The sequence below is a fragment of the Amphiura filiformis genome, unplaced genomic scaffold (genome assembly GCF_039555335.1).
Source record: "Amphiura filiformis unplaced genomic scaffold, Afil_fr2py scaffold_25, whole genome shotgun sequence".
In the NCBI taxonomy this organism is placed as follows: domain Eukaryota; kingdom Metazoa; phylum Echinodermata; class Ophiuroidea; order Amphilepidida; family Amphiuridae; genus Amphiura; species Amphiura filiformis.
Genome location: NW_027305489.1, coordinates 338,955 through 355,650, shown reverse-complemented (window position 1 = coordinate 355,650; position 16,696 = coordinate 338,955). Strand labels below are relative to the sequence as shown.

The 16,696-nt window shown below is 37.3% G+C and overlaps 2 protein-coding genes across 2 annotated transcripts; both read right to left on the bottom strand.

Moving 5' to 3' along the window:
• Positions 1-1,803: 1,803 nt before the first annotated feature.
• Positions 1,804-5,897, bottom strand: LOC140143674 (uncharacterized). The gene is made up of 2 exons (XM_072165494.1): positions 5,547-5,897; positions 1,804-3,808 (listed from the first exon to the last, which is right to left on the bottom strand). Exons 1-2 carry the CDS (start codon positions 5,580-5,582, stop codon positions 2,000-2,002), a joined length of 1,845 nt encoding a protein of 614 aa, XP_072021595.1. The 5' UTR covers positions 5,583-5,897; the 3' UTR covers positions 1,804-1,999.
• A 1,140-nt stretch (positions 5,898-7,037) lies between these two features.
• On the bottom strand, positions 7,038-13,554 carry LOC140143657 (uncharacterized). The gene is made up of 2 exons (XM_072165474.1): positions 13,234-13,554; positions 7,038-11,729 (listed from the first exon to the last, which is right to left on the bottom strand). Exons 1-2 carry the CDS (start codon positions 13,267-13,269, stop codon positions 9,909-9,911), a joined length of 1,857 nt encoding a protein of 618 aa, XP_072021575.1. The 5' UTR covers positions 13,270-13,554; the 3' UTR covers positions 7,038-9,908.
• Between the last annotated feature and the right edge of the window lie 3,142 nt (positions 13,555-16,696).

Here is a 16,696-nt window from a genome sequence, read left to right as displayed (position 1 = left end):
AGCATGGACAGAGCATGTGTTCGTAAAAAAATATGGGGTCTTTGGGTGACAGCGATGCTGAAAAGGGGGGTTTTAACAGCCCTACATACGCGTCACCTCCAAAGTTGGAGTGCCCCCCCGGGTGTTACGGCCTTATTACAGCCTCTTTTTCTTCAATATAACTGTAAATGGGGAAGTCGTATCGTGTTGAATGAGGTATCAAAACACGCAATCATCTATTGACTACTTATTTTGTAATTTAGTTTTATTGTTTTTAAGAAATGGCTTTTGTTTTAAGTGTTCGGATACTTTTTTGTGCGCAGCATAGTAGGGGAAGCGGCTGTCAATCGGGTCACACACAAATCCGACTTCTCTAAGTTATGAAATCAATATACAATACCGTCCATATCCTAATACCACCAACTCTAACCACACACCATAAACTTTAAACAGGGGTCATTATTGTAAATGCGAATAATATCCCAGCAAACACAAAACGTTTTCGACATCATTCGCAAAAGGGTATAAAAGGTCATCAGAAAACGTTTAAATGTCGGGTTATATAAAGGGTATATTAAGAGTATAAAACGTTTTCATAACATTCCAAAACATTCTAAACAAAATGTTATTTTGGGGTTGAAAAAATATTTTGCGAAAAATGTTTGCCCAAAATATTTTCAATAACGTTTTAAAAACGTTTTCATGACCTTTATATAACCCGACACATTTAAATGTTATTAAAAGGTTTTGAAAAAAAAAAAAACATTTTAAGAACATTTCTGTGTTTGCTGGGTTCAAATATTTTAACATAATGTTATTTAAGTATTGACACAATATTTGGCAAAAATTTTTGCAAAAATAGTTTACAATAACATTTTTTGAAAACATTTAAAAATATTGTTGCAGTGTGTTTTCATACAAAACGTTACGTTATCATGACCTTTATATAATCCGACATTTTAATGTTATTAAAACGTTTTTACCTAAACCAAAAGCCAAAATATAACTTATTTAAAACGTTTTTAAAACGTTTTTGTGTTTGCTGGGATATATTACGTTCTCCCAATTTATGATATACAAATGATTTGTATCATCATGGTACTAAATATGATGAAAAAAAATACTATGTAACTTTTGATTTGTATACAGTTATTTTCATTTGATATGTTTGATGCTTTGTTTCTAAATAACAAATAACAAAATCGGAGTGAACTTGAACCGTGAAACACGTTATTTTTGTTATTTGGCCTAAAATGATAAGCTATATGAGATATATACAAAATATTAAGCTTAAGGGAAGGGGTATGAACGTTTGGACAGTATTTATTGTGGGACATTAGAGCACATCAGACATATCGAATCGCATTCTGAATACATGTACGAAGAATGTCCTTCTTGTATCAAATAATTTTGATTTTTTGAAATTCGCAATGTAATACACATTTTATGGCAAATCATTAAAAATTGATATTTTTGATATTTAACAGTACTCGAAGTAAACTTTATAAATCTGATGATTTATACTTAACGTGTATGTAGGTGGGATGAAATGCCGACGATCAATGGAAAATTTTGACCTTTCGTATTGAAGATATGGATTTTATTTCCCAAAACACCAAAAAAATTAGGTCTTTTGGGGAAAAAATCCATATCTTCAATATGAAAGGTCAAAATTTTCAATTGATCGTCGGCTTTTCCTCCCAGCTACATACACTTTAAGAATATATCATTAGATTTATAAAATTTACTTGAGGACTGTTATATCAAAATTTGAAAAATATCAAATTTTTATAATTTGTCATAAAATTTGTATTATATCGTGATTTTCAAAAATTATTTGATATCAGAAAGACATTATTCGTATTCAGAATGCAATTCGATACGTCTGTGGTGCTCTCATGTCCCATAAAAATACTGTCGAAACGCTCTAAACGCTCATTTCAGATCCCTTAATCTTTAGTCTTTCACCTTATGGTCTCATCTGAGTAGTTAATAAAGAGATTTGAATGTTTATGATTAATTATATTTTTTTTGCAATTTCAAAGGAAAGAATTGCAGCGTGAAAGTAATAAAATTCCATCATGGGATACATGACTAAAACGACTAGCTGCGTAGTAACGTCTCCAAATACTTCAGACATCGCCGGCAGAAGTGCATTAGCAGAAGTAGAAACCCACTCAGTACCGGTCAGTGCCCAAGACCCCACATTCAGTGCCCCGTTATACAATAACCCGTAGCATTCAAAGTTGGACATTTCTATTCCAGATCTTCGAAGACAACTCCTTGCAATGAGATAGTAGACCTCAAGCAAACTGTATACTACGACCACAAGAGCACACAGTAACAGAAAAGCAAGTTCTCCTGTTTCTAATGGCTGAGATGACGTCTCGAATGATGTCAAAATAGCCAGAGGGGCGAAGAAACGCAAAAACCAATAAATATAATTGGCAATGTTTGTGGTAATCAGAAACAATTCGGAAATGGTGAGCGACGATATCGTCAAGCGCATTTTAAGTCGTTTCATGGTCTTAAGGGTTGGTATAAGGAAAAGAACCAAAGGCATATGAAGCACCGAGTGAGTGCTATTCCAGATGTATACATTTGCATTCATATTTTTAAAGTCACCATTTAATATGATTGCCATGGCGATGTATGTAACAGAAAGAAGTAACGATCCCGCTATGACAAAAGTTATAACACGTTTCTTCGTGACATTAGGCTTTTCAACTGTTTCCTGTCTCTGATCATTAACGTTTCCATCAAGTTGGTCCACACTATTGCAGCACCTCGAATTTGGGCGATTGATCTTATCCATCGTACCCCAAAGATTGAATAGAATTCCTAAACTGATGATGAGAAACTCACCAAGGAATGGCTTGAGAAGACTTTCTAAGTTTTCGAGCAATACAAGGCCTATATCATGGGTGGAATTTCTGTTTGCTGAGTTTGATGAGGAGCCCATAGTTGTCGATTTGTTAGAACAGTCTTCAGTAAAGTGATAGATCGGAAAGAGTGTTAGCGTAAACCAAGCCCAGAGTTCTCCAGTAATCATCAACGCAATGAAAATATGGAACATATCACAACCTTGCAATGCGGCACCTTTAAACCTGGTAAAAAACACGATCTGAACAGAAAACGAGGCTACGTATAATATATCAAGTAATGTGGCATAAATACCAAAAACGCTGGTTAGAAATGGGTCTCCTTGTTTAAGATGAGTATAAAGAGTACTGATTGGTTGACAAATTAGGTACACAATCCCGCCAATGCCAAAGCCTACGACTGCATAGGAAACACCCGCCTGATGAGAACGTGGACGCTTATCAAGTTCTTGGATGGTGTCTTGTGGCTCTGCAATCGAATTGTTTTCGTCAACGGATGACCGCCGAGAAATATCTGAATCATCCATGTCATTTGAAACACCAATTAGTGCTGTATTAGAAGGAACGCGAATGCGTCCTTCTTGGATCCAACGGGTTTTTTTAAATAAGCCAAATGTACAAAACGCGGTAGCCATGCAAACATATATTCCCTTAAACACGTACGATAAGTTATAAATATGGTTGACAAACCGTTGCGAGTGATGTGTGCATGATACCAATATAGGGAGAAAAGCGACGACAGCACCACAGCTTCCTAGGAGGAATATGATCATCAGCGAGGCGTTGTAACTTTCGTGACTTTCACCTGTATCAATGTCAGGTTCATCGCGGTGATCATGACGTGGAGAATAGTGCGTAGTGCCAATGGCTTTGTTGTGACGCTCTCTTGGAGTTGGTGACTCGCTACTAGATGATTGCGTCAAAAGCGGAGCAGTCTCATCAGCAGTCTGTAATGCAAAGAAACAAGCGGGCATTAAACCCGTATAACTCTACATCAGGGTCCGCGTAAAATTATGTCATTAATTGTATTTTGTTGGCCGGCTCCACGAGTCGAGAAGAGGAGCGTGGCCTAGCGGTTAAGGCATTGTACTGTGAATCCAAGGGTCAAGGGTTCGAATCCCAGGTCCGCCTGAGCTTAGAATTCTGTAATTGCGCATTGTGTCACGGGGTCATTAAATATGCAAGAAAAATGTAATGTTTTGTAAACTGGCAAGTTTAGCCCCCTAAATTCACATTTTTGTCAGCTTAAAAGTCAAATTGGCCCCAATATTGAAAATAAAATGGAAATAAAAGTAAATAGGGCCAATAACTACGCATCTAGTCATTTATTTTCAATATTGTGGCCATTTTGAATTTTAAACCTTCCGAATTCGCCACATTTGCAGTACATGCAATCATAAGAAAATTGTCAATTTTGGGCTTGTCGTTTATATGAAGTCAACCTATAAAATTACTGGGATTGAGCAAAGTTGTAATTTAAGACTAGTAGTCTTATAAAAGTGATGTTTTATAAATTTTGAAGGTTGACCACTTCGACTTTGGGCCCCTGAAAATGTTGAATTTGCAATAAATTTCATCTTCGTGAGGGCGCTGTTCCAAATGTAAAAGAGTTGTGACCTCAATTTTTTGGATATGCATTGTATTTATCCTATATATAGCATCAGTGATAACAAAAAATAATTAATCTGACAAAAATGTGAATTTAGGGGGCTAAACTTGCCAGTTTACAAAACATTACATTTTTCTTGCATATTTAATGACCCCGTGACACAATGCGCAATTACAGAATTGTTTTATTTTTTATTTTTTTGACAAATTGGGCATGCAGTTAGTGTGTATACAAAGTTTCAGACCTCTCTTTCTTTTTATAAAGAAGGCACAGACTCCCAAAGATGAAATTTATTTAAAGGGCAACTTTTGGGTCCAAATTTAGACCCCCTACTCCAACTTTAAATGGCTGCCACAGAAAATTCGTAAGAGCTACAGACCTCACATTTGCAGGTTTTTAATATTTTTACAGGTACAACATATGACGAAAATATAAAGCAAATCTGAGGGGGTCAGGTGGGGCGCCTCCTTGATTTCATATGGAGTGACCCTAATAAACCTACAGCTTGTCGCACCACTGCAAGTTGTTAACAGTGGCGTAATTTAAAAAAAATCAGATCGACTGGGGGGGGGGGCACGTGCCCCCGTGCCCCTATGACGCTACGCCACTGGTTGTTAATATTCACAAACCCTTCTATGTTTGGGGCATAATTTATGTTATAATTAAATTTTGTTTTTTATTGCTTATTTCTAACTGTCTTCCCGTCTCCCCTACGTAGGACTTATCGATATCGCCAAATCAATCAACCGTAGGGCCAAAACAATCAACCGTGACGAAGGTATCGTCTCTCTCGATCACGTATACGATCCACTGCTTAAAACAAAAACATCATCATTTCCGGGGAATGTCAACAAGCCGTTTCGAGGGAACAGCATTGGACAAAGTCACTTGTGATCAAGCTGTCAGACCTGATGGCGAAAGCTGAAGTAGCGGGTAACTTTTTCATTGGATTTGTCTAGCAAAATTTTTTTAAATTTTGAGAAATTAACACACTAAGAGTTGTTTTTGGACCACAGGGTTGTATAGCTCGTGTCATAGTAATTGTACATGGGTATAACAGGTTATTTAAAACTCACCTCAATATACCCTTCCGTTCTTTCCATGTCACCCATTGTCTATCGGTACTCCTCTGCACTTGTGTTTCATGAAGCTGTGTGATCTTCGATCTTAGAAGTCCTCAGAACGCCACTGATCCAATTGCCCCAGTAAACTCGTTTAGGTTAAGGCCGCTTTGGGTTGTGGAGGTTGGTATATATCCCTCACAAGCTGAACTATTCTGCCCATATAGCGGACAGATACTGATATCCGTTCAAGGAATTCTCGCTATTCACAATAAGGGCGCCGCCAGCGGTTTGCGATGTAATCGTGATGTATCATGGGAAAAGGTCGACATCCAAGTCCGCGCAATACGAATATTACCATGCTATTAAGCTCTATTACATAGGAACACGTGACAATATTTTTTAGTTTGTCAATATAACGGTATTACACGCAAATCGATATAGAAAAAATTAATTGTGCACATTTCAAATCACATTATTTTAAGGGAGGACAGTTTTTATGGTCTACTTAGCTCAGCAATGCTTTGCTGTCTTCGATAATGGTTCATGTACGCTAGAGCGTTCGATAGGAACAAGCGAACAGTATACGAGTTTGCTGATATCTATCGGAGCGTTCAGCAGAGCAGCAGGATTATAAACACGGTCGATGGTAAAACCAAAATCAATTTCCTTTGTGTTCAGTGAGTACATAACGACCCACTCATCAACTACTCAAGTGGTCATTAAATAAGCATGTCTCGGGTCGTGTCTGCGGTCAATAGAAAGTAAATAATGTGTGTAAGTTTATGTTTACATAAAGTGGTGTAATTAGGTTTCAAGGGGTTGTTAATTCAAGCATGGTCGTAAAATTGATTCGATCAATATTTTGGTCAATGTATTGTATCGGAGCAGAGTTGTCAATTGAGCGGAGCCTAAAAGAGTATGCTACAGGCTTGAATGGGTTTGGGCTTTGATAAAAACCAGGTACCTCTCCGATACAATGCGCTATCGAAGACAGCAAAGCATTGCTGAGCTCAGTAGACCATAAAAACTGTCCTCCCTAAGTATTATTGAGTATCGATTCGCGTGTAACACCTTTATTTTGACAAACTAAAAAATATTGTCACGTGTTCCTATGTAATAGCATGGTAATATTCGTATTGCGTGGACTTGGATGTCGACCTTTTCCCATGATACATCACGATTACATCGCAAACCGCTGGCGGCGCCCTTATTGTGAATAGCGAGAATTTGAAGATGCCACAGAACACTGTGCTTCAGTCAAGCACTATTGGTGACATCGCGGTGGAATCACAACATATACCTATCATATTTCGACTTCAGATGTCGTAATGCAACCGAAACACCTCGTTCGATATGGTTGTTTTTTTTCTCATGTTTTCTAATCACTCTTCTTTATATCCGATTCGATACCAGATGCTTGTTATTGGTTTGGCCCAGTCTAGAAAACAGTCTTACTGACAAGTTCTATTTTATAATGTATTTAATTTGATTACGATACTCGAAATGAAATGGGAAAACCGAAATGTCTGGGAATGAAACTCGTGGATGGATGTGCGATAGTGAAAAGATGTTACCAAAAGTCACTACTCACCAGAAATATATCCCTTAATGTAAAAGAGTGAAAAAATCACTCTCCAAAAGAGTGAGAAGGGTGAAAATCACTCAAAAGGGAGCAAAAAGCACTCCTAAAAGAGTCAAAACCACTCTTTCAAGGTATGATATAAGGGACATTACCCTTTTACGAGTAATGTCCCTTAATATAATCATACCCTGAAAACCACTCTTTTAAGAGTGATTTTCACTCTTTTAGGAATTTTTACTCTTTTTGAGTGATTTTCACTCCATTTGGAGTGATTTTTCTCTTCTCACTCTTTTGGAGAGTGAGTTTTTACTCTTTTACATTAATTCATACATAGGTACTTCATAGAAATATTATGCGAGCCGGAAGTTAAATTTACCTCAAAACACATAGGCAAATCAGTAAGTATTCATTATGTTCACCAGGTTGCTACTTATACGTGTGACCCAATTCATGACCGAGACTCAATACAACTGCAAACCATTTGAAATAATTAAAATGTGATTTTATCATGATTTCGTTGGGGAAAGTCCATAGATAAGTAGCCTATACATTACAGTATAACCGTCGCCACCATCCTGATCATGGTAAAATTTCGCAAGGGCAAACTACAGGGTGTCCCAAAAAAAGAGGCCCCACATTGCACCCTCTTTTTCTCCTATTTCTGAAAAGTTGATCAAATATATTTTGGTATATAAAGAAACCTTAAATCGTTAGCTTTAATAAACCAAAACAATTATTTCAATCGGCTCATAACTTTTGAAGATATGTCCTTTTAAAGAAATGTATCCGTTTTTCACTCTGTCCACGGAGGAGGTTTGGCTACTTCAAAGATTGAAAAGTGCATATACCATGCATGAATATAAAACATTCCTCGATGATAACTTTATAAAATAACAACTTTATTTTAGGGAATGGGCTTTACAGGTGGGCTTATGGATTATGGAATTTGTTAAGTGTCATTAATTTGGGCGAAATTGATGTGGGATGGGACTTCTTTTGCTATACTTGCAATTACTTATGTTTTTCTCGTTTCTTGCTTTCTTTTTATTGACAACATAAGTCATTTCTCTTTTGAATAAAATGTAGCCCTGAAAAGGGCTGTTTAGTTTGTCTTTGGTTCTTTTGAAGTGAGTTTACTGTGCTGCTCTGCCCTCTACCTGGTTGCCTCCATGACGAATACAGGTTTCAGCCCTAGTTCTCATTGCATTAATTGCGTTGCGTACCATCCTTGTACGCCGGATACTTGCGAATGCAGCAGAAATACGGGGTTGCGAAGATGTTTGAAGCTAGCTGGTGATCCTCGCTTATAGTGAATGCTTTCCCAAGCCTAATGCTATTATCTATCCATGTCATTAACCGTGTGTTTCGTTTAAATGTTTGATGTAGCCAAACCTCATCCGTGGACAGAGTGAAAAACGGGTACATTTCTTAAAGAGGGCATATCTTCAAAACTTGTGAGCCGATTGAAAGAATTGTTTTGGTTTATTAAAGCTAACGATTTAAGGTTTCTTTACATACCAAAATATATTTGATCAACTTTTCAGAAATAGGAGAAAAAGCGGGCGCAATGTGGGGCCTCTTTTTTTTGGGACACCCTGTAGCACCATTTATCTATAGCTGCATGTTAGCAAGATTCAAGATCGAGACTCCTTGAGAGTAGATTGATGGTATACAATTTGTTATGAATACGACAAAGTGCCGAATAAAAGTTTACTATATATAATTATAAACCTTCTTTATCTACCACGTGAAGAGCTTCAGACGATTCGCCAAGCTCGAGTAGCGATCAAGACTTTGTATTGTTTTATTCTTTAAAAGAGGGCGATGTTACTTATTTGTTAGCAGTGAAAGGTTTATATTTGTATATTCGGCAATATATCGTGATTATTATGAATGATACATTAAATTGCATTTACATTGAAGGCGGTATATTAAAATTACTCGCGAAAGTGCTTGAATTTAAAGATCCGGAAGTAGACGGCTGCAGATAAAGGTATTTTGCTAAATCTGCATAATTAAGTAGAGGCTATTAGAGTTCATTTTGATTTTTCAAGAAATTAATCCTAATTAATTTTGCAGATTAAAACTAGCAAAATGATAAACGTAATACACTTCTATTGTGCTTGTACTACATATGTACCAAGTCACAGCTAGGTAAACCTTATAGTTACTTGGTAATGGCAAATTAACTTGGCAAATGTAATTTATATCTTTGGCCTCGCTTTCAGATTTCAACTTCGCTAACTCCGGTCTAATTGGAGTTAGCAGAACTAAACGCTGCCAATGGCAACAAAGTGGTCAATATTATTACGAAAACAGATGGATGACACTATTTTGTTTTCCTGGGAATCGACTTTTAAGATTAAAAATCGAAAGATACTCTCATACGTTATTATACACACTGTTCCTTAATTCACCGTGATTGTATTGTTATACCCCGCGCAATTATGTTCGTCATTAATAATGTTACTTTCTGAAGAACGAAAATCTACTCTTTTTATAGGAGTCCAACTCCAACAGTTACATAAATTCCATGGAGAAAAACATATAGTCTGACGGCTAAAATATATACTACTGGTGTTCCATCATTTTGTTGTAATGCAAAGTATAGGGTTGTCCGCATCACAATAAAACGTCAAATTGTGGTTTTGTGTACGTTAATGGTGTCAAATTAAGTTAATTAGTACCAAAAGCACTGAAAGGGCCTTTCGGACTAATTCACCACCAACTGATCCCCTACTGGGTTGCTGTTTAACATAACACCCACAGATCCTATGATTTGATATGATTAATTATATATTTTTTGCAATTTCAAAGGAAAGAATTGCAGCGTGGAAGTAATAAAATTCCAGCATTGGACACATGACTAAAGCGACCAGCGCCGTAGTTACATCTCCAAATACTTGAGACATCGCCGGCAGAAGTAAGTTAGGAGAAGTTAAACCCAACTCGCTATTTAAACTTGCCAGTGCCCAAGATGCCACGTTCAGTGCCCCGTTATACACTAACCCGTAGCGTTCAAAGTTTGACATTTTCACACCTGATCTCTGAAGACAACTCCTTGCAATGAGGTAGTAGACCTCAAAGCAACTGTAAACTACAACCAAAAGAGTAAAAACTAACAAAAAAGCAAGCTCTCCTGTTTTTAATGGCTGAGATGACGTTTCGAAAGATGTCAGAAGAGCAAGGGCAGCGAAGAAACGCAAAAACCAATAAATATAATTGGCAATGTTTGTGGTAATCAGAAACATTTCGGAAATGGTGAGCGACGATATCGTCAAGCGCATTTTAAGTCGTTTCGTGGTCTTGTGAGTGAGTATGAAGAACAGATACATGGGGATATGAAGCACTAAGTGAATGCTATTCCAGATGTATACATTTCCATTCATCCATGTTTTAAACTGACCATTTAATATACTTAACATGGCGATGTATGTAACAGAAAGAAGTAACGATCCAGCTATGACAAAAGTCATGACACGTTTCTTCGTAACAATAGGCTGTTCAACTGTTTCTAGGCTCTGACCATTGACGTCTCCATCAAGTTGGTCCACACTATTGCAGCACCTCGAATTTGGGCGATTGCTCTTATCCATCGTGCCCCAAAGATTGAATAGAATTCCTAAACTGATGATAAGAAACTCACCAAGGAATGGCTTGAGAAGACTTTCTAAGTTTTCAAGCAATACAAGGACTATGTCGTCGGTGGTAGCATTTCTGTTTGCTGAGTTAAATGAAGGACCCAAAACTGTCGATTTGTTAGAACAGTCTATAGTAAAGAGATAGATCGGAAAGAGTGTTAGAGTAAACCAAGCCCAGAGCTCTCCAGTAATCATCAACGCGATGAAACAATGGAACATAGCACAACCTTGTAACGCGACACCTTTAAACTTGGCGTAAAACACAATCTGAACAAAAAAGGAGGCTACGTACAATGCATCAAGTAATGCGGAATAAATGCCAAAAATGCTCTTTAGAAATGGGTCTCCTTGTTTAAGATGAGCATAAAGAGTACTGATAGGTTGACAAATCAGGTACACAATCCCGCCAATGCCAAAACCTACAACGGCATAGGAAACACCCGGCTGATGAGAACGTGGACGCCTATCAAGTTCTTGGATGGTGTCTTGTGGCTCTGCAATCGAATTGTCATCGTCATCGGATGACCGCCGAGAAATATCTGAATCATCTATGTCATTTGAAACACCAATTAGTGCTGTATTAGAAGGAACACGAATGCGTCCCTCTCGGATCCAACGTTTCCTTTTAATCAAGCCAAATGTACAAAACGCGGTAGCCATACATACATAGACTCCCTTAAACACGTACGATAAGTTATAGATATGGTTGACAAACCGTTGCGAGTGATGTGTGCACGATACCATGATAGGGAGAAGAGCGACGGCAGCACCACAGCTTCCCAGGAGGAATATGATCATGAGGGAGGCATTGTAACTTTCGTGACTTTCACCTCTATCAAGTTCAGGTTCATCGCGGTGATCATGACGTGGAGAGTAGCGCGTAGCGTTAATGACATTGTTGTGACGCTCTCTTGGAGTTGGTGACTCGCTACTAGATGATTGCGTCAGAAGCGGAGCAGTCTCATCAGCAGTCTGTAATGCAAAGAAACAATCGAATATTAAACTCCAAAATCGGGGTCCGCGTAAATATGTCATCCTATTATGTCATTAATTGTATTTTGTTGGCCGGCTCTACGAGGCGTCCAGTATGTAGGTTTTGTGAGGTTCATACGGGTTAAGGTTGTTGCTAACGGTATCGTTATAGCACACTCCCTTATTTAAAGGAAAGGCAAGAACCTGAGTGTACCTAAGCTTGGTAAAAATTATATCCAACAACAACTTTTCTACAACTCTTCTTTATCAATATCAGGATACAAGAGCAATTTATTGTCTGACGTTTCACAATGGGTTAAATGTGCTTTTGCGTTGTTAGTGTAATATACCCAGCGTTTTCCCATTCTGAACAAAAAATATGTTTTCTTCCAACCAGCGTCTTAGTACTAAACGCCGAAGTATAAAACTGATATGATTGGTATATTGGTCTGTGACGATTTTTGGGTGACTAAAAAACAACTTTGCCCAATTGCAAAGGTTATTTCTTAAACCTGAAAAATCTGTTTCAAATTGTTGTATATTCTGAAATATCATCTTTTAATGGAAATGAATATAAATTCAAACTGTGGCGCCAGTTTTTACGTCAAATGGTAAAAATTAAGTTTGTTCACACGTAAGCAATATACGAGGCTGCTCTATCATATCACTAACATAGCATCTTTGCCCCACGGACGTGATGGTACGCAGGTACCTTGGAATTTCACTTGGAATTCAGGAACGGGCGTATTATGCATGCCAATTATGTGGAAAAGAAAGAAATTTGTTTTGTTATTCTGGGGAAAAGGTATACTCACACACACACGTTCCCAAAAACTCTCCATTGTATGTTGGCTTACATTGCATTCCCTATGACCTAACTTGTCGCACCACTGCAAGTTGTTAACAGTGGCTTATTTTTTTAAATTTCAGATCGATTGGGGGGCACGTGCCCCTATGACGCTACGCCACTGGTTGTTAATATTCACAAACCCTTCTATGTTTGGGGCATAATTTATGCTATAATTAAATTTAGTTTTTTATTGCTTATTTCTAACTGTCTTCCCGTCTCCCCTACGTAGGACTTATCGATATCGCCAAATCAATCAACCGTAGGGCAAAAGCAATCAACCGCGACGAAGGTATCGTCTCTCTCGATCACGTATACGATCCCCACGATCTAATGCTTAAAACAAAATCATCATCATTTCCGGGGAATGTCAACAAGCCGTTTCGAGGGAAAATCGTTGGACCAAGTCACTTGTGATCAAGCCGTCAGACCCGATGGCGAAAGCTAAAGTAGTGAATTACTTTTTCATTGGATTTGCCTAGCAAAATGTTTGAATTATTTAATCTACAATCCTACAAATGCATCTATTTACTGAATTTGAGACAGACTTTTCAATTTTGAGAAATTAACATACGAAGAGTTGTTTTTGGACCACAGGGTTGTATAGCTCGTGTCATAGTAATAGTACATGGGTATAACAGGTTATTTAAAACTCACCTCAATATACCCTTCCCTTCTTTCCATGTCAACCATTGTGTATCGGTACTCCTCTGCACCTGTGTTTCACGAAGCTGTGTGATCTTCGATCTTAGAAGTCCTCAGAACGCCACTGATCCAATGGCCCCAGTGAACTCGTTTAGGTTAAGGCCACATTGGGTTATGGAGGTTGGTATATCCCTCACAAGCTGAACTATTCTGCCCATATAGTGGACAGATACTGGTATCTGTTCAAGGAATTTAAAGATGTCACAGAACACTGTGCTTCAGTCAAGCACTATTGGGAGATTGTGACACCGCGGTGGAATCACAACATATACCTATCATATTTCGACTTCAGATGTCGTAATGCAACTGAAACACCTCAGTCCGATATGTTATCTTCTTGCTAATGTCTTCTAATCACTCTTCTTTATATCCGATTCGATACCAGATGCTTGTTATTGATTTGGCCCAGTCTAGAAACACTGACAAGTTCTATTTCATAATGTTTTTGATCTGATTTCCATACTCGAAATGAAATGGGAAAACCGAAATGTCTTGGAATGAAACTCGTGGATGAACGTGCGATAGTAAAAAAATGTTACCAAAAGTCACTACTCACCAGAGATATATCCCTTAATGTAAAAGAGTGAAAAAAACAACTCTCCAAAAGAGTGAGAAGGGTGAAAATCACTAAAAAGGGAGCAAAAAGCACTCCTAAAAGAGTCAAAACCACTCTTTCAAGGTATGATATAAGGGACATTACCCGAAAAAGAGTAATGTCCCTTAATATAATCATACCCTGAAAACCACTCTTTTAAGAGTGATTTTCACTCTTTTAGGAGTAATTTTAACTCTTTTTGGAGTGATTTTCACTCCCTTTGGAGTGATTTTTACTCTTCTCACTCTTTTGGAGAGTGAGTTTTTACTCTTTTACATTAATTTATACATAGGTATTTCATAGAAATATTATACGAGCCAGAAGTTAAATTTACCTCAAAACACATAGGCAAATCAGTAAGTATTCATTATGTTCACCAGGTTGCTACTTATACGTGTGACCCAATTCATGACCGAGACCCAATACAACCGCAAACCATTTGAAATAATTAAAATTTTTTATCATGATTTCGTTGGGGAAAGTCCCTAGATAAGTAGCCTATACATTACAGTATAACCGTCGCCACCATCCAGGCTGATCATGGTGAAATTTCGCAAGGGCAAACTAGCACCATTTTATCTATAGCTGTATGTTAGCAAGATTCAAGATCGAGACTCCTTGAGACAAAGCGTAAAGTAGATTGATGGTATACAATTTGTTATGAATACGACAACGTGCCGAATAAAAGTTTACTATATATAATTATAAACCTTCTTTATCTACCACGTGAAGAGCTTCAGACGATTCGCCAAGCTCGAGTAGCGATCAAGACTTTGTATTGTTTTATTCTTTAAAAGAGGGCGATGTTACTTATTTGTTAGCAGTGAAAGGTTTATATTTGTATATTCGGCAATATATCGTGATCATTATGAATGATACATAAAATTGCATTTACATTGAAGGCGGTATATTAAAATTACGCGCGAAAGTGCTTGAATTTAAAGATCCGGAAGTAGACGAAAATCTCTTTTTATAGGATTCCAACTCCAACAGTTATAAAAATTCCATGGAGAAAAACACGTAATCTGACGGCTAAAATATATATTTTTAATTCCTACTGGTGTTCCAATGTTATTTTGCTACTTTGTTTTAATAGGATTTATGGTATGCTTTATGGTATGCTTAAAAGTTATGTAGGTAAAAATATACAAAATATAACTTTTCGGACTGTAAGAAGCAGGATATCATCTACGAACCTGAAATGGATAAACTCATTCTCTCAGACTGTTTATGATTAGTTATATTTTCGAAAACATCAGACTATTAAAGGTATTAACAATAATAACCATGAAAGTGATAAAATTCCAGCGTCGGAAACATGAAGAAAACGACTAGCTGATCTCCAAATACTTGAGACATCGCCGGCAGAAGTGAATCCGGTGAATTCGCAGCCCAATCATTACTCAAAGTGGATTGAGCCCATGAGGCCACATTCAGTGCCCCGTTATAAACTAAGTTGGACATTGATTTGAAGACTCCTTGCAATTAGATTAAATACATCAAGCAAACGGTACATTACGACCACAAGAGCAAAAAGTAAGAGGAAAGCAAGTTCTCCTGTTTCGAATAGCTGTAACCACGTCTCGAAAGATGTCAAAACAGCAAGGGGAGCGAAGAAACGCAAAACCAATAAATAAGATTAACAGTGGTAACATTCACAATTAAAAGTTAATCATACACATGATAATTTCATATATGTATAGATGTTATTCTCTACAAAGTGCATTAAAAATACCCCGTATTTCATAAAACAACCCAATGTTATTATTACATACGTAAATATTTTTTATATCCAGGTTATTTTTAGCGCCTGTATTATATTAGGGTTGGGCATACATCAACTTTTTTATCAATATTAATATAAAACATATTGTTTCTATGGCGAAATTTTGCGTAGAACACAAATCTGGTGAAATTTTTGACATCCAATGATGTTTGATACCGCTAAAGTTCAAAAATTCAAAATGGCCGCCAAAATTACGCAATTTTGCCAATAAATTGTAAATTTTACACTTATATGGCATCCAATATGTCTTGTTATAGGTTTTTGGTGTCAAGAAACCCAAATATAAAGCTTAAAAAGTGAATAGATGAATAGATGTATCTGTAACAAGTTATTTGGAGTTTGTATTAAATTTAATCCAATTTTCAGCACAAATTGTGCCAAAATCGTCTTTTTCAGCAGAACAAGGTGATGTAACAGTGTTCTTTCTAGTGTCACTATGGTAGTTTACTTTAAAGTGGATACCATATTTGGCTGTTAATCCATGCCAAACTCAGGGTTTTAGCACATTCCTTAATAAAACATCAATATCAGTATCCAAGTTAGTTTCTGGTTTCACAGCATTTTGTATAGACTGTCTCAGTTCATCGCATAAAAACTTAACCATTCTGAATTTTCCATCGTGTTTTACTCTTCGCCTCTGACGAATATCAGGGGCAACTGTTACCCTCAGATAACCTACTTCACTGAGTAGTTCCTTTTCTGTTAGGTCCTCAAGTATTCCTACATTGCTTGGTGTCACAGGGCCCTGCTGGGACTTGCATTCACCATGGAGTTTCATTGTTCTGGTCAGTTCCTTCTTCAGTTCTGCTTTTTTCATGAGAGCCAGTCTTTTTGTCATTTTGACTGTATGAAGGTAGTTTGAATCTATCTCCTTTACATCAGATACATTGTCAGAGGTCCTTTCCCATTTCCATTTGTTGAGTTTTTCAGCATTGCTAAGTGTCGTAAAAGACGGATCAGAAAGTAACCAATTTGTCGTTACGATGTTTTTACGTGAATGGGTTTGGACTGATCTAGATCCGCCACTTGCAACA

Bases quoted from the DNA above. Each gene is read 5' to 3' on its own strand.
- LOC140143674 (XM_072165494.1), bottom strand. From the start codon at position 5,582: ATGGGTGACATGGAAAGAACGGAAGGGTATATTGAG. The intron at 3,809-5,546 runs GTGAGTTTTAAA...TTTGCATTACAG, and splicing joins GAACGGAAGGGTATATTGAG to ACTGCTGATGAGACTGCTCC.
- LOC140143657 (XM_072165474.1), bottom strand. From the start codon at position 13,269: ATGGTTGACATGGAAAGAAGGGAAGGGTATATTGAG. The intron at 11,730-13,233 runs GTGAGTTTTAAA...TTTGCATTACAG, and splicing joins GAAGGGAAGGGTATATTGAG to ACTGCTGATGAGACTGCTCC.